Source organism: Ornithodoros turicata, chromosome 1 (assembly GCF_037126465.1).
Source record: "Ornithodoros turicata isolate Travis chromosome 1, ASM3712646v1, whole genome shotgun sequence".
In the NCBI taxonomy this organism is placed as follows: Eukaryota; Metazoa; Arthropoda; class Arachnida; order Ixodida; family Argasidae; genus Ornithodoros; species Ornithodoros turicata.
Window position 1 is genome coordinate 61,653,275 of NC_088201.1, and position 20,836 is coordinate 61,674,110.

Genomic DNA, 20,836 nt, shown 5'->3' on the forward strand with positions numbered 1-20,836 from the left:
GTGTCTTTTCTCATGCTGGACGTCTCAATGGGCGATCATGTGATGTGGCGTGATAGAGGAAGATCCTATAGCCGATCCTATTCGAATAGGTTGAGGACTTTGTTTAGGATTTTGCTTGACTCAACCTTCACCGAGTCGCTGGATTCTCCTCTTTTCGAGCAAGCGTGCATATTTACGTAAGAACCACAGAAACGTGCCCCCCTGCCGGACCAAATACAGGAAGGTGGGCTAGTTGGTACGAACTTGACGTGTTCGTTGTTTTTGTATAGTTGGCGCCCAGATTCTAGCTGTGTCAAGCACATGCCGGACGCCGATTGAGCGGAGCCCACTTTTAGTTGAACGGCTGGAAAACCGCGAGCGCGTTGCGCTGTACAACTGACGACGTGTAAACGATATTCTGCGATATATTCTTAACAATCACAGCTACTGCAAAATACCACGAGTACCTCATAACTTTTTGACCCCAAGGTCCTTCAATTACAGTATCACGAAAGCATTGTTCTCACTCGTCATCACTGAAAGACACAACGGAAAGCAATGACTAGGAAAAGAGTTCCTAGAGACAACAACGATCTCCTCCAGCCCCTCTTGTAGGTGTGACAGCAAACAGCTCGACAGCGCCCTTCCAAACTACCGCTTTCCCAGCCCAGTTCAAAACAATCCTAAGGTTGCCTTAGGCACCGATAATGGAATCCTTTTAGTTCCTTCGGCCTTCCTTCCTGGACAGCGAGTACGTCAGCTGATCGTCATCACTTATCTTACCACTCGCGATCCTCCATCCGGATCATCAAACAAGCCGTCAGAACGTTCCAGCACACTTACTCATTTCGCAGCTCGTCCCCCCGGTCCATCTTCCTGTCAGCACACCTACACAACAATCAGGAGGCGAGAGGACTTCCTCCACTGGGCGGAATACGCAGGTACCAGAGAAATCGTCAACACTAAACCACAAGGGTCAAGTTGGGTGTGGACTTTGTGCAAATCGATTGCGGTCATGATGTCCATGTCATGAACGGGTCCCGTAAACTTTATTAAAGAGAAGCAGACATCGTATATTAAGTCATCAGGGAATGAGAATCGTTCCAAGTCGCACCCTTTATGAAACGCTGACGGCACCAAGCATAATACACTTCCGCCAGGTAGAAGATTTATAGTTTTATGCGGAAGCGGTGCCAAAGGAGAGTCTATATGACTTTAAGACAACCGTTCACAGAAAAATACACAAAACAACTTCATTCTCATAAAGTAGTATTTCAACTGTTGATTTACCACCCACCAACGTATGCCAATTTGCAAAACGTGTAAGAGCGCAAAGGCACACATAAATTCAATGCAAGCTGGCAACACCAACCAAATTTTAGGAATCATTATACCGGTAGGTTTCGAGTATAGGTAAGGGTTTGCAAGATACTCCTTGTTGTGTCATGCAAGACTTAATTTTACAGCGATTTTTGTCCTGCATGTGTATAGAAGTTGTTTCCGAATGACGTCACAGAAGGTCATACGCTTTCCCCTGCACCTTACACCATCTTCACGCTACACCATTCACGCCGTAGCATCATATTCAATCTAGGGGCTGCATAATAATTTCCGCATAGCCTTTCTGGTTCAGAAAAGGCAATCCTGAAGCCTGCACGCAACCATGACGCGTTCCCTCGCACGCAGTATTCAGCACCACGATGGAAAAGTCAGTACCACCCGCTCTGTGCTGGTACAGTTAACATAAAAAGGGAGCTTCACCGCACGTCCCGCGATGCAGAAACTGTAAGTTCTGAACCGATCGTATAAATAATCGTACATGAGCAAATCTATAAGTAGATTTTTATGAGACAGCTTTATTTTTCCAATATAGGATGAATCTGTGACCTTGATTTGCCATAAGGCCTGCTCCCTCCGCTTGGCGGGCACGGTCGTGGATGGCTGATCCCCATTGTTGTACCGTTGCAATCTGCTATGGTGCCGGGATGATGAGGTCCGGACCGGGAATGCTAGTGGACAGTCCTTCGACACGACACAGTCCCGGTGGCGGTCGGTTGAGTCCGGTGATCACAAGGATGCCCAGCTCATGGTGCAGGACGCCGACGTTATAGTGAAACGCTTGTGATGTTCAGGACCGTCTTAAATAGAGGTTGGTTCTATGTAAAGAGATAATCCAACATCAGCAAATCTCAAGGTGCATTGGACAACGACGTTGGTAACCGACGCTGCAGGGTACAGAAGATATCTCGAAGATACCTCCCATTTATACTCTTACAAAAAATCATACCCGAGTTCACAGGCTCTCTTTACATTTAGCAAGACGCAAACGGTTATGAAATACACTTTAATGTGTATGAAATTATTAACGTTGCGAATGCATATTACCAGCTATTTGTCAAGGTATTACGAGCCAATTCAAACTTCTGTTACTGTAGTTCGGATTTGCACTCGTGTTTGCTGCGTTTCGGGAGGCATCATCGCCGAAAACTAAAAACCCTGCCAGAAGTGCGCTGATGCGAGCGAATTCGTTGAGCTCTACGAAATTCATGACGCAGGAGGGACAACAGACGAGACACACACAACTCAACCACCTTATATCAACTGGAGTTGGTAGAAGGTGGTTGTGTCGTGTGGGTCTCGTCTGTTGTCCTTCCTGCGCCACGAATTTCGTAAAGAAACCCTAGTAATAACAAAACAATGGAATGTGAATGAGACGCTGTGCATTGAAAGACAAGTTTCATTACTTAGCATTGCAGAATGCCGACGTTCCCTCTGTCACACACTCTTAAAACAAAACTTCACCGCATAGCACGCCCTTTACCAACCACCGTGCCGAATGACATCGTGCTGCCCTCTGACTGGTTGAAAACGGGAGGCGTACTCCTTTTTGTGACACTTATGCAGTTATGTCAATAGTCACAAAAAGGCGTACGCCACACGTTTTCCAGAAACCAGGAGTGACAACGGTGTCGCTCTCTGCAATGGTTGGCCTTCAGCGTGCTATGTGGTGAAGCTCTGTTTCAACGGCGAGCCCTATCACCATCACCACCACCACCATCTGTTTCAACACGCGGCGACCCGATCCTGCCATTAACCCCCCCCCCCCCCCCCGCTGCTTCACGAGTGCAGGAAAAAAAAGAAAAACGGTGATACCACTCCCACTCCCGAAGCATTGACATCTAACCTATCATTTGCTTAATTCATGTCCGAATGTCATGATTATAGCTAATGAGCTTGCCTGCGATATCTTCTGCCTTCACCGCAAAGTCACTCGTTAACTCCGAAGCATAATCTCAAGTGCAACGGTTTTTCTGCTCTATTACGTGTACTTTGGTCCACGTATCCTTCGGCTAGAATACCTTTCCTTGACCTACAGCTGGAAAAGCGGTGAACTTTCCGATTTCTCCGCCAAGTTGCCAAGGATAGCAGCCGACATTCGGATCTCGCTCGATGCCATCGGTTCCGCCGTGCGAAGAGAGCAAGGAAGCTGGTTTTTGTTGATTTTCTCTTAACCCGCTCACGACTCTTTTCCTTCCTAGACGCCTGCCCACTCGATCCTTCTCGACCGAAAGTCGGTCCAATGAAGCGCCACCCCTACCACCACCTCTTCACAAAAAAAAAAAAAAAAAAAAAACGAACGCCAACAGTAAGCGAATGAAAACAGGACTAAACAAACAAATAAAAAGTTAAACTGAGTAAAATAATCACGCCCATTTTAAGCAACGGGCTGATGCGAAAAAATAAGGACAGCGGGGTATTCAATAACAATACGTCCGAACGCACAAAGGGAAACGCAATCACGCCGGTGCAAGAATCCTGCCATGCTTTCACCCTCGAGCGGGTCGTTTGAAAAAGTCCTACTTGCATAATTCATCTTCCTTCTGGTTTTGGCGGGATTCCTTTTGATTTGTATTTCTTGAAAGAAATGGAAAGGGGTCTGGAGGGTATGAGAGGTCAGTGAGATGCTGTTCCGTTGGACGACATGTTTAAGCGTCGTCTCACGGTTGGGTATATAAGCTAGCATAGAGCAATGGATGCTACCACATAGCCCCTTCGGGTTCCTGCTTGCTCGCAACGGTTGTAACTGCAACGGTGAGTGCGTGTTCTTTGTACGGCTGCGAGGATTCTGCAAGCTACATCTTGGGATTATTCAGCGGGTTTACCTGTAGATACTTGGGACCATCGAGAAAGGGCTGCTTGCCGTACGGACCACTTGTAGCAGCACGGATTTGTTAGTGTGGCGTCAGAGCTTGATAAGGAACGGATTTGGGGTTTGAGGTTCGATGCGGAAGTTGAACACAACCGAAATGTGACGTACGTGAGCATGAACGAGCTGCAATTAGGAGCTGTGGCCCCTGATTGAGGTTCGAATTGCCACCCACACATTTGGGTGTTCTCTTCTGACAACGGCGAGCCCTTTCACCATCATCACCACCACCACCACCACCACCGGGTGTTCTCTTCGTACCGTATCTCTCTCTTCCTTTGACCTTTAGATTAGTTATTCTGTTTTCTGAGGAATAGTAAACAGTATATTCTTAGATTTCGGAAGCTCGCGTCATGGGCACGTGACAGCTGTGTGTTCGACGTTGGGTGGACAGTCATATGTCTGCCTCTCGTTTTGGCTCACATCTAACTGACCAGATGTGGGCCAGCATTGCTGTTGCGGTGACTATCATAACATTACTTGGTGTAGTGCGACGCCAGTGTAGAATTCGCATAGGCCCTTGCTATATTATACCTATTTTGCTTATAATTTTCTCTTTTCAGAAAACACAAAACAAAGATGAAGACAGTCATCGTCGCCGGTAATGCTCTCGTTGATACACCACTAAACTTGCAGTGTGTGCACAAGTACACGTAGTTCACGCTGCTAAACACAGCACTAAGTTTATCTAATTCTGTGTTTCTTGCCTAATATTATTATTGCGGTGCTGTTCCCGAGAAGATCTTTTCCTAAAAATTATTGTCGTTAATTCCCTTGTTATTATTATTATTCTAGTTGTTGCCCTTGCTGCCGTTGCCACATCACTCCCGAGGGTACGTTTGTGTTCACATTCAACGTGTGTGCGAGTTCAGAACGCGAATGAAAATAACGGAAACAACAACTGTACAACAGTTTAAAAAAAACGAAGAAAAAGAAAAAGCCCTTTGCTAAAGAGACTTCTTAAGTGATTCTTACTAACGATCAACTGAATATATTCCCTCTGGATAGTTGACATAGCACAGCTAACACTTAGCACTAGGGAATCCATTTTTGTACCTTGGTTTTATGATGTTCACATGCGGCGTGAGTGTGTTCGTGCTACCAATAGCGAATGCGTATAGCAACGAACAAAAGAAAACCGTCCCAATTGCTTGGCCTTGCAGGCGAAGCGAGCAGCTTACGAACTGCCCGACGGCGTTGAGTTTCTGGTGGGTCCCGTCAAGACTTCCTTCCAGTGCCCGGCACGTGTGGGCTACTTCGCTGACGTCGACAACAACTGCCAGATCTTCCACGTTTGCAATCCAGTGCCAAAGGATGACGGCTCCGTTGAAGTCCAGCAGTACAGCTTCTTGTGCGGCAACCAAACCGTCTTCAGCCAGTTCAGCTTAACTTGCACTCTGCCAGAAGACGCTGTCCCGTGCAGGAGCTCTCCAGACTTCTTCTATCTGAACGACAAGATTGGCCAGGAAAAGGTTGACTTCCACGACGAGTCCGACGTGCAGAGGGCTGTCCCACTCATCCCACGATACCAGCAGGCTGCCGCCACGAATGTCAAGGAAGTCAGAGTTCCTTTCTTCAAGGCTTAGATGATTCAGTAACCGGACATTTTCCAACAGTGCCGTTGGGTGTAGCTTTGTAACATAATGTTGGGCATCGGTGTATACTCAGTCTATTCCTGCACCCCTTGAGCAGCTATGTCCGTTGCTCCTCGAAGAGTAGCCTCCTGTCTCCCTGGCGTGTCTATCGTTATCTTCAAGTTGAGGCACCATTATCTGTGTCTCTTTCTCTAGAAATCCTTAAGCTCATCTCTCTTTCTTTCTGAACTCTTCACAAACTTAGGGTTACCTTTTCGGACTTCTGCTTCTCTTCGTGGCTGACGACGGGTCTGTTCTTTGGGACGTGTTTCGGAACTGAAATCGCGCGGGATGTTGGCCCCTGAAGGATCTTTGTGTCTATGTATCGCTTCATGTATATCATTGTGGTCTCGTGTAATTCCCCTCCTGATCTGTGTTCTCTCTGCTGGCAAATTGTCCATGTCGTTTACCTCTGTGATCGTGTTGTGTGACGTGAATGCTACCGACATTTTCTCGTGTTGCTGTGCAGTGCCAATAAAAAGCATTCCATGTATAGTAAATACGAAATTCTTATTGTGCGACCCTGGCATAGCCCGTCCGACTTGCTGGACGTAGACGAATGTCTTTATAAACAAATCCAAAGTATCGTTTTTGCGCAAGAGTGCCATATGTAAGGGCTAATGTAGCCACTAACTGTGGAACGATCATTGATGACCGCTCCCACGAGCCGGAGCGCTGGTGCATCACTCGGAGAAGCCCAACGAAACATGTGGAAAGTTCACCTTTCCGTGATCTTTCCGACTGATCCGACAAGATGCTTGCTGCGTTGCAGAAACTAGAAAGTTTAAATCATTGCACTTCGCAGTACATAGCACACGAAGCAGTGGGATTTGATTATATTAGACTTAAAAAAAGCAAAAAAAGAATGGGGCGTAAGAGTGGGGTGGCAAGAGCTCAGGTTATGTGCTTACGCCGATGGTAGCAGAAAAGGACAAGTGGGCAGTTGGAGAGGCGAAGTCTTTCAGCTCTGCTTCATTGTCATGGGAGCTCAATTGTGGCTTTGTATGGCTGCTGTGCCCTATTATTCGTCGAACGAATCCACGCTGCCACACTACGCATAGTCAACCAACGGAAAAAATAAGGAACGCAAAGCTGTAAACTTTAAGATTAATTCAGAACATTGATGAATATGTCTTCGATGTCGTCTGGTAAACAACAGACAGAGTGTCGTTATACCTTGCGGAGCTACACCTACTCGTCATAAGAAATGTATTGAGATCTGGGCACAACTAGGAGGAACACGAAAACAGGGAGGATCTTCACCGACTTCTCAAAGACGAGAGCGCGTATCGCAGGAGGCGACGATGTACATCACGCTGCTCGGTTATTCCACCAGATGGAGCACACACGGCAGTCAAACTCTACGAAGTACCACGGTCGCACTGTTCGTTTTATGATATTGGTATCCTCATTTTGTTTTGTACTATACACTGCCTCCTGCGGAATCCTGGATTGTTGTGTGAAGGATACTTCACTCATTTCCTCTTCTTTCTTTCTTTATTTACCCTCAGGGCGTACAGAATACACAGTACCTCTTCATTCCCACATTATTCATTTAATGTATCACATGCGCACTCTTAAAACACAACTCCCCACTTCCCGCTCCTTCCTGCTGTCCTCTCTCCATCTGTCCACGTCTGTACACAGCCACAGTTGCTTCGCGGCGCTAACACGGAATTAAAAAACAGAACTTCACCGCATAACACGCTCCCAGAAAACCATCGTCTCGAATGACAGCCTACTCTCCCCTGATTTATTCCTGATTTGCTGAAAAGCGGAGGCGTACGCCCTTTTGTGACAATTATGTACTTATGCGAATCGTCACAAAAAGACGTACACCCCGTGCTTTCCACAAATCAGGCGTGATAGCGGTATCCTTCTGTGCAATGGTTGATCTTCGCTTTGTTGGTGAAGTTCTTGTGAAGGATCTTGAAGATCCTTGTGGTGAAGTTCTGTTTTCAAGTAGCACCGAAGTCATTTTTAACACCCAGTTTTCTTCCTATAAAACTGTTAAGTAGGCCAGTAAGATGCACCATGCGAAGTAATTTACACCACAGAGTCATAATTATCGCGGAAATTGAATTTAAAATACGCCGCAAAAAGCAACCGTGCGCAACGGTGGTGAAGAGCAGTACCAGCCTGTGATCTGCCTGGAACCTCGCGCTGACGCTATAAGGAGAACGCTCGCTGGTTGGCCTAGAGAAATGTTGTCTGCAACTCCGCTGTCGTCTGCTACTCGGCTGTTCGGAGTTCTGATAAAGCCTTTCTCCTTGCTCGGTATTGCTTCGGCCGCTCCTTCTATCCCCAATTCTCCGGGAAAACTGGCAAAACAGGTTTACGGCGGCAAAGGGACAAGGCGCTGACCCCCACTGACCGGCGAACTAGAACGAGTCTCCTTATGCCGTCATCGGTGACGTAGAATCATACCTCCTCATCCTCGTTATAGCTGGAGTGGCGAGTTAAGGGTGAAGGCTCGGAGCTACGTTTATGTGAGTTATTTTCTGGGAAACAAATTGCACACATCAAAACCTTTCGCGTTATTCGGTATAATGACACACACACTTTCATCAGATGTCTTAATCCGACATTTTTTTGGATGGCCCTCTGTACTCCTTTAAGGGTTGTGTGGTTTGGGGAACCGCAATTCCAGCGGCGAAACACCTCCTGTCGTGATCATCATCATCATCATATATTTGATGTTGGTCGGTATACGAGGAGGAGGAGGAGGAGGAGGAGTGTCGTTGGGAGGAACCCGAGAGGTCTGCCTGCCTGATTAGGCGGCATGTTTCTCGGGAAGGGAAAGATGGTGGAGAGGAGAAAAGGGTGAAGTGGAAGACCGAGCGGAATCCGCTCGGGGGGAGGATAGCTGCGTCCATGGGCCGACTTCAGGGGAACTGTGCCGGCATACGCCTATTACACATCTGAGGGAAACCCAGGAAAAACCCCAGACGGCACAGCCGGCCCGCGGATTCGAACCGCGGACCTCCCAGTCTCCAAGCGCACGCGTTACCGCTGCGCCACCGGAGCTGGTGGTCGGTATACGCTCTGCAAGTAACCGAGCGTTCTGCGCGTATCTCCGCATATCGGTTACTTCACTTGGGAAGCCCCATTGGCTACGGTGGCGCCCTCCCTCTTCCCTCTCACTGCCTCCTCTCATGCGCAGAGACGCACTTGCACAGCGTATACTGCCGCAACAGAACCTAATCTTGGGCAGTCGTGTCAGTCGTGTCACGTCATGCAATTTTTTTTTTTTTTTTGAGAATGGTCCTAATGCATACCTTAGGTCATGAAGTGGAGGACAGAGAAACAGTCCTGTCCGATCATCAGTCCACCCTCGCAGAAGACGGCGGCTGCACAATGTGGAGTAACCCACAGTGTTATCGGTGAAGAATTTCCGTAAAAGAACATGACAGGCAAGTTCTGCAATGACAGGAACATATTTGATGTTCCTATAACCCCATCGGGTACAAATTATTGGGTTTCATGAGAGAACTGCAAGCATTACAACACCTGTAGTCAAAATAACGCTACGCCAGAAAGGCATGGGGACATTACAGCACCCGTAAAAACAGCAAGTTATCCGCATTTCAGCGTTCTTGATATGCAGGGTTGTACGTCGAGGACCCATGAACCTGACTATGCGGGTATAATGTGGGTTCTTCCTCCATGGCATGGTTCTTCCTCCCTTCCTTACGCCCACGTTTGTTGTCCACGCCTCTCCTCTACTGAAAGTTACTTGCGATGGGTGACTATAGCCCTATACATTGCGGATCTATGTTGGAGCTCCACATCTTCCTTTCGCCACCTGTCTAATACGCGTAGCTCACAACGAAACGAGACAACAGGAAAACACAAGGAAATGGTTCACTGCGATACGCCAAAGCGTATTCCAAAGAAGTTTGTACCTTTCCAGCCTTTAACAGGACCCGCATAAAAAATAAAAAAAGAGTGAAATAAAAGAAACAAGAGACAAAACTTATCCGCTAGGGATAAGGCAAGCCATCTTCAAGAGCAGCTCACAAGCCTGAAGAACCAACGAAAAAATGACGCGTATATGCAGATCGGACGGGCCGGTGAAACAAGGAAACAAAAGAAACCACCCGTTCGTGGGAATGCAGGATCTGCATATTTATTGAAAAAAAGGTGTGCCTTTTCTTCGCTAAAACATTCTCTCAAGCGATTCTGGTCGCATCCTTGTTGTCTAACATATTTAGCAAGGTCAAACATAACGTTTGAGCTTGGTGAGTGGGCGTTGACGTGTCGGCATTGGAGGATCCAACGACTACAGAGCACCGCAAGGTTCAATCTCGTATGTCGACTGAAGTGTACGTTTTTCTACGCTGTCACTTTAGCCTCTGAGGACAAATTACGCATGGAGATTATTCTGTTCAGCATATTTAATGTGCCAAAGATTATTCTTTATCATTCACGCAAAGTACAAATGCGTTGAAGACATGCATCCTGTGTGTACAACCTTGTAAATTGATTGAAAAGACTATTGCTGATCGCTATGCATTTCTTCACTGCCTGCTTCCCCGCAGAGATACTGATCCATACGAAAATTTACAGTTTTGACCACTTGACAGATAATTCCCAAGCAGCACCGCGATGTGCTCCTGCCGACACCCCCGATATCGGCCCAACATACACTTTGTAACATCGCCCAGAGTTGGGCCGATGTCGGGTCAGGATATTGGCCCGATATCATTTCGACATGCTACCGACATGCTACCCATTTGTGACCGATGTTGCGCCAACATAATTTTGTATTTGTATTCGTGTGTTGGCAATCGTAACTACAAAAACAACGTTAGACTTTTATGCGAGGAAACAACGTTTTATATCTGCCATTGTTTCTTACTCGTTTCATTTTCTGATGGTTTTCTTTGTTCCTCGTATTTCCCATGGCGGGCAATGAGCGCGGCGTTACAAAAAGCAAGACGCAAAAAAGTTTAAAAGCTTCTAGGACCACGAAGTGCAACAAGCTTTCAAAAGGTATCGGCATTCCTTTCGAAGCGAAGACAGATACTATATATATTTCATGTATTACAAGCTTCCACAAATTCGAGAGCCCTGCTCGTCTCGGAATCAAAATGGTGGAGATGACGTGTCTCAGTTTAATTCGCTCAAGCATACAAACAAGGCTCAAGTGAGGAATTGCTTCGAATATTAACTCGACATCAACGTAACGAATGTGTTTCCTACTTGCTTTTGGCGCGGGACACCAAGTAAGTCGATGGAAAGCCAGTGTCAGCGTCATGTCGTTGGCTTCGGTCAACATCGAGCCGACATTGCGAACCTCAGTGGGATATTGGTCGCAAGTTGGCAATGTCGGCGTCATGTCTCTGGTTTCTAACTTCGTCTTCGACTTCTAAGGTCGTCACTTCAGTTGCCCGTCAGTGCATGTGGAAGGAGACTTCGGGGACGAACCCTCAGGTCGAAGGTGGGTTCCAGGCATCAAGGCGCCGCCGTCGTCCATCTCCCTCCGGGCATCCGTCCGGGCTCCCGCTCTAGATCACATCTCGACGACTCTTCGCTGGTTCCGATCCTCGACGCAAACTGCGACTGACTGTTTAGGCGACTGTCCCACTCTCTCTCCCTCTCGAAGTCATCCCTGGTTTTTATAACCTTCTCGCGCCATGTCACAGTCCGGGTAAGTCACGTACGCCAAACCAAGAACACATGTGCGTCCGACACTGCATTCTAAGGACGCTGTAATTTCCACCGCTTCCGTTAACATACAGTTATGCTGCCTTCTACACAAAGCCGCCTCTAGGGCGAAACAACACTGTATAAGGGGGAGCAGATGTCACCCTTCCCACGGAGAGACACTGCGTTCATGTCAACTAAAGTTTTATGTCTCTCAACTGTGGGGGAACACGAGCTTTTGCGACCGTTTGAAAGCAACAGGGCGCGCTGTCGCTTTGATGTTAGAAAATTGAAAAAGGTCTGTGAAACCGATTTTATCAAGAAACTCGGACCGTCACACGGTCACAAGTTGGCAGTGTCGGGGATATGTTGGGCCGATATGCCCAACTTGCTGCCGATATCGGCCCGATGTCATGTGCTGCCTGGGTTTACAATGCAAAGAATAGACTTCATGTAAGTCGTATGTACAACAGAGAACAAAATAAAGCGTAGCTTGCCCTTTTGAGCACCATAGAGAAGCCTGCACGGTGTAAAAAGCTCATTTTTATCACACACACACATACATTGAATGACGATGAGGTGAGCGATTCACCGCCGCTGTGGCGGTACTAGCGGTATACACTGCCCTATTGCACATTGGGAACCGACGAGGGAATGATGATGGGGGAGCACTTTCAGAGATCCGTCGCCAGACCGGAGGAGCGCAAGAACTCCGCAAGAGCACGAAGGTCTTGTATCCCAACTATAACATAATATTATTGATTTTTGCAACGAGCGCGAACGTGCACTATGCGTTAAACATGCCCGTAATGCGACTTGTGCCAACCACAAGGTCGACCAGCTACTATATTCAAAAAAGGAAGACATCAAAATACACCAGAAGGAAAAGAAGAGAAGGGTAAAAAAAATTACAAAATTAAATAACTGCTGGGTCGTCACTCATTCAGACTTCGCTTTCAAGATAAGGAAGTACACAGAGATATTCACTGTTAACCAGTTGATCCTCACCACCACCAACACCACGGCCGCTACGTATACAACCACTAAGCGTATCGTCTTAGAGAATTTTAATACGAAACGAATATTCTGCAATGCCGCATTTTAAGGCGTTATACGTACATCGTGGAGGATCTATGAAAGGAAAAGAACACTGAAAATTTCCAGGCGTTTCCCGTGGCAGCCATCATTGCCAGAGTCCACCATATAGTCAATTTCTTGCTCCCACAAAAACAGCGGTATTTGCGTCATTGGCGAAATCGAGTGGGTAGCGTTGCCGCCACGGATGCGATGGAGTACCAGCCGCATGCATGTCCGTTCTCCGTGGAATATCAGCAGGCATGAAATAGGAGATGGGCAAGTAAAGTGTGGTGTCCGGACATGCAGCTTCCGTGTGTCCTGGCAGTTGACGATGTAACTATATATTTTAGATGACCGAGTATTCCCCACTGCATCCTACAGTGCCGGCAACACCTTCTGCACCGTGACGCCCTCTGTCGCCGCGTATCCCAACTTGGCTGCGGCACTATAACACTGGCTACCTTACTGGGTCTCGTTCTTCAGCCGACCCAGTGGGCCGTCACCACTGCACCCCTCCGCTTTCTCCACGCTTCGAACTTTGTCAACGCCTTGTGATTGCGTGACCGTGTGTGTGATTTTTCAGTTTTAGTTTTGTGTGTTTTTTGTTCGTCGTTTTTCTTTCCTTCCTTTTTTTCTTTTTTTGGAATAGCAAACCGACCTCCGTCTGGCTGACCTTCCCTGTCGTTTTTTCTTAATAAACATACCCCCCCTCCCCCCTTCCAGAGGAATGGCGGCACAGCTACCCCTGAAGTATGCGCAGGCGCGCTCTAATATGCTCCATTCCCTGTTCCGACGCGATCTGCCCGCGCTTTAGCAATCTGTCTGCACCAATACATAGAACATGCGTCGTGAAAAAAAAAAAAAAAGAAGAAGAAAGAGCGTTTATGCTGAAACAACATGTGTCGCTCAGCCACGTACTGGTCTTCGCGTGCTCCCACCGCTATCGCATTTGGACAAACTAGCCAGTGAACACCAAGAGTGCATTTGGCTCGCACCCGATTTCTTCCTCTCAATGACCTTCGCCGTTCGGAGACCCGCCTCCGCACCTGTTCTAATGGGTGTCCGCTTTGGAGCCGCGTGTACTCTTAAAACAGAACTTCACCACATAACACCCTCCTAGCCGGCCGTCACCCCGAATGACATCTTTCACTCCCCTGATTTGTTGAAAACGAGAGGAGTACGCATTTTTGTGACATTTGCGTGAATTTGCACTCTGTGTTGCTTGTCACAAAAAGGTACGCCCTGTGCTTTTCATGAATCAGAAGTGAGAACGGTACCATTCTGTACAATGGTTGGCCCGCAGCGTAAGCAGACATCCTATACCCCGGATGTTCCTATATAATGAACGATGAACGTGTGTGTGATTTTTCTTTTTTGGTCCGACTGAACTTTTTCTATTTTTTTAAGAGTAGCAAGCCAAAAATTGGCTGACCTCTCTCAACACTTAAAAACAACAACAACGATCCACAAAAACTCGCAACCTCTTACATTTTCTTCGGGAAACGAGCCTTGCGTAGAGACCCCTCTAAAGTTATTCCCTATCCACAGTGCACGACTGACGTATTCATCCTGTACTTACCTCATCTCCGACGCTTCACCCCTTTACCATCCACCCATTCGTTCCGATGTCCACTCGCGTGTGGCCAACAGCGGTGAGCCAATACCGACATACCACTCCCCCATTTATTTTTTTTTAAATGCCGTGTTAGCGCCGCGAAGCAACTGTGGCTATGAGCGGCGTACAGACGTGGACAGATGGAGAGAGGACAGCAGGAAGGAATGGGGGACAGGGGGGTTAGTATGCGTGCTGGGCCGACTTTAGGGGGAACTGTGCCGACATTCGTCTGGGAAGTCTGTCGGAAAACCCAAAGAAAACCCCAGACAGCACAGCCGGTGTGAGGATTCGAACCCGCGTCACTATACCACAGGAGCTGACCCGCGTCACTATACCACAGGAGCTGTCCCCCCCCCCCCCCCATTTTAAGAGTGTGCGGCTACTCCCGTCAGGGCTTCATCTGAAACAGCTTTAGACTTCCGGACTCACACGCATTATGAACGTTCTGCCGTCGATGATTCGCAGCCACACGATATATACATGCATAATGCTTCGATGTCTGCGTTGTGGCACGGACGCTCTTCAAACAGGTCCGTCGACACGATTAAAGGCGTCAGTTTTATTCTTCTTTGCATTATTATCATAATCGTACTGGAGGAAGCTTGTATATACTTATTACGATATTGCGTAATTGGCTAGCGCATTAAGGCAACTAATCTAATAGCCTACCCAAGCCAAACATAAGCAACCACCGTGCCACGTGACAGAGAACAAGCTGCTGAGTGAATCAGCACTCACTCATCAGACTAATTAGGTTGCGAATAGCTCTTGGAGGGTTAGGGATGACCATGATGGCAATTGATGTTCTGAGACTGGAACACATCAAAGGACATATACATACAAAGCCTCAAGTGGCTAAGAAATTAATGATGAAAAAAGTTCAAGGAGCGTTAAATGAAGAAGAAGGATGAGAAGAATGAACAAGAAGGGTTAGGGATATTTGCATGACTGCATAGTTCTGCGTTGATGCGCATTCCCATAAAAAGAAGTATCACCAGTCAGATTCGAAGTGGTGTAACGGCAAATTGTTCATCTTCATATTTTTATTAAACTTACATATTATTACATATTTACCTCTTTCGTAACCTCACTCGCAACCATCATCTCTACTCTGACCGTGTTTTCTGGCTGACACAGAGTAATAAAAAGCAATTAGCCTGCGGCTGGATATGTAAAAAATTATATATATATATATATATTATACACAGATGTTGGACACAAAACGTCCTGCTCACAAGAGGCCACAACAAGGTGGTGGTGGTGGTGGTGGTGATGGAACTCCTTGCTGTGGTTCACCACGCTTACCCCAATAAGAAGCTGCCACTTGGCATACGTACATGGGTTGTTAGCTGCCAGCAAATGGAGCCAGGTGCTACCGAAATGAACGTAGGGGTGCCTATAGTTTGAGTGGTACACAGAGATACACTGACGCGACAATTTGACACAGATGAAGACGAGAGACCACTGCCCGACGCCCGTAAGTAACGGGTAGCAGTCCATAGCCTGCTCACACCAAAGAAGGAAGCAACGTGTAGCGAATATTGCCGAGCAAACGTGTTACTTTCCTCAGAAATTCGCCTTGAACTTCAGTGGACGCAGCTCTTTTATATACTGTTAATGCGACAAAACCAGTGCCAACTTTGCCCAAGAATAGCGCGCTTCAATACTGCCGCGGAAAAAACCGCTATCTCTGCACACTCACCCGTTGGCAACCCATAAGCTTTTCTTTATGCGCATCAAGGACTTTCTATATTTGTTATCCCCAGCACGTGAGCAGACGCCTAGAACAAAGCCATTCTCGTTCACGGGGGAACGCCATTCTATCTGCTGACGTGTCATTAATTAACAGGAGCTTAAAAGCCCGCTTCGAAGTGACGTCGCTCGAACAATGCAGGAAGATCTCGTCAAGGATGGTCAGCATTCCATTCGCACACCATGCTCTTTGCTTGTTTATTTGCTTCTTCTTTTCTTTTTCTTTTTTTAGTTCTCCCCATCACCGGTATGCCATGCCACGCTGACTGTTCGCAGTGACCCTCACACCTGACTTCCAGGCCATTTGCACATGTAAGCGGGGATAAACCGCAGCACGAACTGGTTTTCGATGACGGCATAAAAAATGGGCGCACGCACACGCAGTAAAATAGCGGAACGAGGGTGTAAATTAAATAAAATTACCTCAAACTAGGGACTCCTCGTTGTGCATACATTGGGTTGTCGGCCGACGCGTTGCTGATGTCAAACACGATTGAGAAAAACTCCTGATTCCCCGTCGTTCTTAAAGAACAGTACCACTATACAACTAGTTGAGCTCGACGTGGCTCCGCGCTGTCTTACAATGCTGTTCTACAGGAATATACTGGTAACAGTACACACAAAAAGGCGAACAAAGCAAATAGAAGCAAATCAAATTGAATTTTTTGAACGAAAAAATGCGGAGTTTCGCACGAGTTAAACGAGCGCATGTTGCAATTTACCACTGTTATTCACTGGTTTCATTGTACACCCGTCACCTTTTGGAGTTCCAGTCATCAACAGGCCTTTCCACACTGCTTTGATCACCTGAATCCTCGTCTCTATCGTCATCTTGATTTATTGATTGATTGATTGATCTCTCACTATCTACCAGTGTTGTACATAGCGGCGCTACTAGTAACGTCGCTACCGCATTCGCTACCATTTCCAGTAGCGGAGTAGCGATCCCGCTACATTTTAAATTTGTAACGGGAAAAGTATTTCCGCTACAAATATGGCTAGCGGCGGACTCTTTCTCCGCTACCGTTACCGCTACTTTTCATAATATGGAAGACGTAGAACATAGAAAAAAAGCGAGATAACGGCTAAGCACATATTTTTCTTGCTACTCCTTTTGGTTACCTGTTAGTGAGGCAGACTGGTGTGACGATCCACCCCAGTTTCACAAAGTATCATAAGCTAAGCGAAATCGTATATTTGCGAATATAATTTGCGTTGTCCTCTGCATTCTTTGATAGCTTTTTAGCTCACATCACCACTAAATACGGGCTACGAAGCTATAGCTTTTTTTTTCGTACAATCAGTTGCAAGAATAGTGTAAGCGTGTTGATAGCACATTTCAAGCTGCGTTTTGCACCTTTATTGTTTGTAGCAGATATATCAAGCGTCGTGGCTTTTGGAACAGGAATATGAAAAGATTGTAAAACGACGATAAAACCGGAGACACGGAACAAAAAAGACGACCACGACACGTTCTCAGAGAGTTCTCAGTTCTCAGTTCAGAGTTCTCAGTTCTCAGAACGTTCTCTGAGAACGTGTATCGTCGTATATCGTCGTATCGTCTTTTTTGTTCTGTGTCTCCGGTTTTATCGTCGTTTTACAATGTACCAGCTCGCCTGCACCCTTGCACTTCTACCATATGAAAAGATATCGGAGACGTGACGAGAAAACGCAATAGTCATTGCACTCCAAACGTACCGCATACTTTGTTATATGGTGTTCGTGCCACAGGCAAAGCATTTCGGGAAAGATAGATTCCGGGATCACGGAAACATGTTTGTCAGCCCGGGTCCGGCCGAGCCCGGAGCACACATCGAATAAGATGCTCGGCCCGTCCCACGGCCCTGGTCAGACCCGGATCGGGGATCGGGGCCCGTGCAGAGCTTGACATCACCTTACACAGGGTGCCGAATGCGATCTAATAATTTCTCCAGTAATAATAATAATAATAATCTAGTAATTTCTCACATTACATAGTTACAGTGAAGGTATACGAGCCAAACAAAAAGAATAAATAATAATACTATTTGTGAGCCTGTGTATGCAAATATGCTTCTCAATGCTTTGCACACGAACTTGGTGGCTGTACACATGCTATTAACTTTAAAAGCAATTGACTGTTCACAGCGTCTGACATGTTCAGGGAGAAGTTATATGATACTTTTTTTTTTTTTTTTTTTGTAAATGCTTCATTAGGGAGGTGATCTCACACAGGTCGACTCTTCCTGAGGCACTCATAATCCCAGCAAAAGCGCATTAAACGTAGTTTAATCGTAGCTACTAAACGTATTTGAACGTGGTAGCCATCGTGTGGCTAGAAGAATGGAAGCAGGGGCAGGGCAACACCAGCACTCAGAAGGCTGTCTACTCTTCTTGGATGCCCTGGCCTCGGCGAATGCACGAGCAAACATTATGCCTTTCATTTCATCTTTTTACCACCTGGTAGCTACTTATTGATGACTCCATGAGAGTTCGCTTATGATGGCAGTTGCACCATTTGACCACAGGGAAAACTGCTCATTCCGTCGGGAGTAAGCAGACTGAAAGTTTTAGGTTGGGATACGCGTATATCTAGAAGAAATTACTGTTACTGCAGAAAAACTGTCTCCTGTTCGAAACATTCTGACAGGAAAATTATTAAACACACAAATGCACACATGCGCCATGTGCATTAAATTATGTATTATATGCGCATCATCACAAGGTCAAGCTCAATGTGAAACAATTTACATTGGCTGTAATTAATGGCATAAATTATGCTGCACAAATATTGCATCGTCTTTCGACACATTCGGCAACGAGATGCCTATATACGGTAATGCGTGTGGTAGCGGAAAAGTAGCGGAACAGTATTTACGTTACTTTTATTTGGTAGCGGTAGCGGTATCACGTCACTTTTTCAAATTTGTAGCGAGGCTAGTATTGCGCTACGCGGGTAGCGGTATTTTGTTACTTCCTTTTGGTAGCGGGTACAACACTGCTATCTACAAATGGCACTGGGGTTGCGCCCAGCCATCAGCGGGGCCGGCATCAGCCCCGTCTCATCATCGTCTCTTTATGTGTGTGCGTGTGTCATTGTACATACCATCAGATCAGCGTAATAAATTTTCGTTATATATGTTGCAATTTTTACCTTGCGCTACGTTATCAAAGTTGTATATATCCGCTAATGTACTAAATGAAAACCAGCAACCATTCGAAGTAAATTAGCTGCGTAATGTAGATGACCCACCATTGATATGAGACCGACAGAATTTGAGGTACGGAATGTGTTTACGCGTTATCTTGATAGGGCGTCTTTCTAAGAATTACCCAGGAATGGTCAGCCACTTACTAGCGGAAGGTGCACTGCAGGCCAAGGCATCGTACGCTTCCTACCTTTTACGACTTCTTTACGGCGGCTGCTCTTACATTCCTCACAAAGTCCCCGATGCCCCTTCTCAAGAGGCCAACAGTTTCTTATGGTATATAACATGTTCTTACTCTTCGCCTATCACTATTCAGTTTCTCGCGGGATATCTTTATGAGGGGGCCTAGTAACTGGGGACGTCTCCTTCCTTCGGAGGTAAAATGATCAAAAGGTAAGTGCGCTGACATGCCGGGTGATTAGTGGCGCGGCTTGCAAGGGAGTTTCAGAATGTGGGACACTCCAGTATCTTCCGAAATACCTTCTGCTAACCAGCGTAAAGAAATGGAAAGTGAAAACATAGCAAAAATAGAATGAAAGTATCTGAATCATTTGACGTTTAGCGAAGCGAACAGGAAAGAGGGAAAACGTGGGAGAGATGGATATCGGGGAAATTCATCGTTTGGCCAATGCCTAGCTTTCGGACTTTTCTGGTGGCGGAGTGATCCATCTTTAAGAAGGTTTGACGAGAGTGTGAATCTGCAACCTAACAAGCCGGTGCCTAAAGATGTTCCACCAGATAATGGGCAGTTACGCTAGTATGTAAGTGATGCGGAATCAACAAAAAAGTTACCAGGCAGTATCCGATTTTTTTTCTCGCGATTTCACTATAAATAGTGTGCGTGTGGGCCTGTGGACAGGCAAAGGAAAGCGAAGACGCTCCGTCCCGACAAACACAATTGAGACGTTTGCATTGTGTCCCTTGTTCTTTAGCGAACGCCACTTCGCTTAGTGGAGGTATCATGCATCCGACAGACTCTTTCATGGCGAAAATGGAACGAAAACAACAACAACAAAAGATCTGCAAATAGAAACCGAACCTAATGCTGTCATCGCTTTTGGGGGTGAGCTGCAGTTGTGAGGGGCGAGTTAGGGGGGATGCTGCGAAATATTATTTGACATTTCAAATTATTATTAATTAACTTGGTACGAGTACTCACCAGGACTTCCAAGCCCAATTGAGTTGACCAGAATGGCAATACGAAAGAAAGCACCGTTAAACCGATCTGTACGAGTAGAGAACGAATGTGAGAAGGATAATTGCAAAAGGTAATACAAAAAGTAAGCTACTCCACCTAGAGTACTCCGACAGGGAGAGGTTCATAGCTTAGCGTGCACGCATGCCGATGCTTGAAAATTATGTTTCGATAAGACGACGAGGGGGGAATATATGTTTATTAAGAAAAAGAAAAAAAAAACATGCAAGAAAGGAGGGAATGGTTGGCCTGCGCTTCGGCGAGAGACGAGTTGGTTAATTGAAGTGTGAATAAATGGAACGTGACCGTATTGTATTCCTGCGTCAAGCTTTATCGCTCATTTAGTATGCAGACCTCGTTTTGTACTATTTTATTGTCGATGCGTTCGGTGTATTTACGAAGGGCATACCTTCAGAGCTTGCCATCATGAGTATAGTCGAATCTGCATAGTCCACAGTGGATATTAACTGGTTCATCAACGGAAACTGAACCGAGGTCCGTTCAGTCAGCTTTTGACTGAACATTTCAACCTAAACCGAA

The 20,836-nt window shown here is 46.4% G+C and overlaps 1 protein-coding gene and 1 long non-coding RNA gene across 2 annotated transcripts in view; one reads left to right on the forward strand and one right to left on the reverse strand.

Moving 5' to 3' along the window:
- Positions 1 to 1,815: 1,815 nt before the first annotated feature.
- Positions 1,816 to 20,836, reverse strand: part of LOC135399369 (uncharacterized) — an 88,143-nt gene continuing 69,122 nt past the window's right edge. The window contains exon 3 of the long non-coding RNA XR_010424251.1: positions 1,816 to 2,135. This is a non-coding gene — a long non-coding RNA (uncharacterized LOC135399369). The remainder of the gene's footprint in view (positions 2,136 to 20,836) is intronic.
- Positions 4,758 to 6,035, forward strand: LOC135399343 (U-scoloptoxin(01)-Er1a-like). The gene is made up of 3 exons (XM_064631226.1): positions 4,758 to 4,787; positions 4,982 to 5,019; positions 5,350 to 6,035. Exons 1-3 carry the CDS (start codon positions 4,766 to 4,768, stop codon positions 5,770 to 5,772), a joined length of 483 nt encoding a protein of 160 aa, XP_064487296.1. The 5' UTR covers positions 4,758 to 4,765; the 3' UTR covers positions 5,773 to 6,035.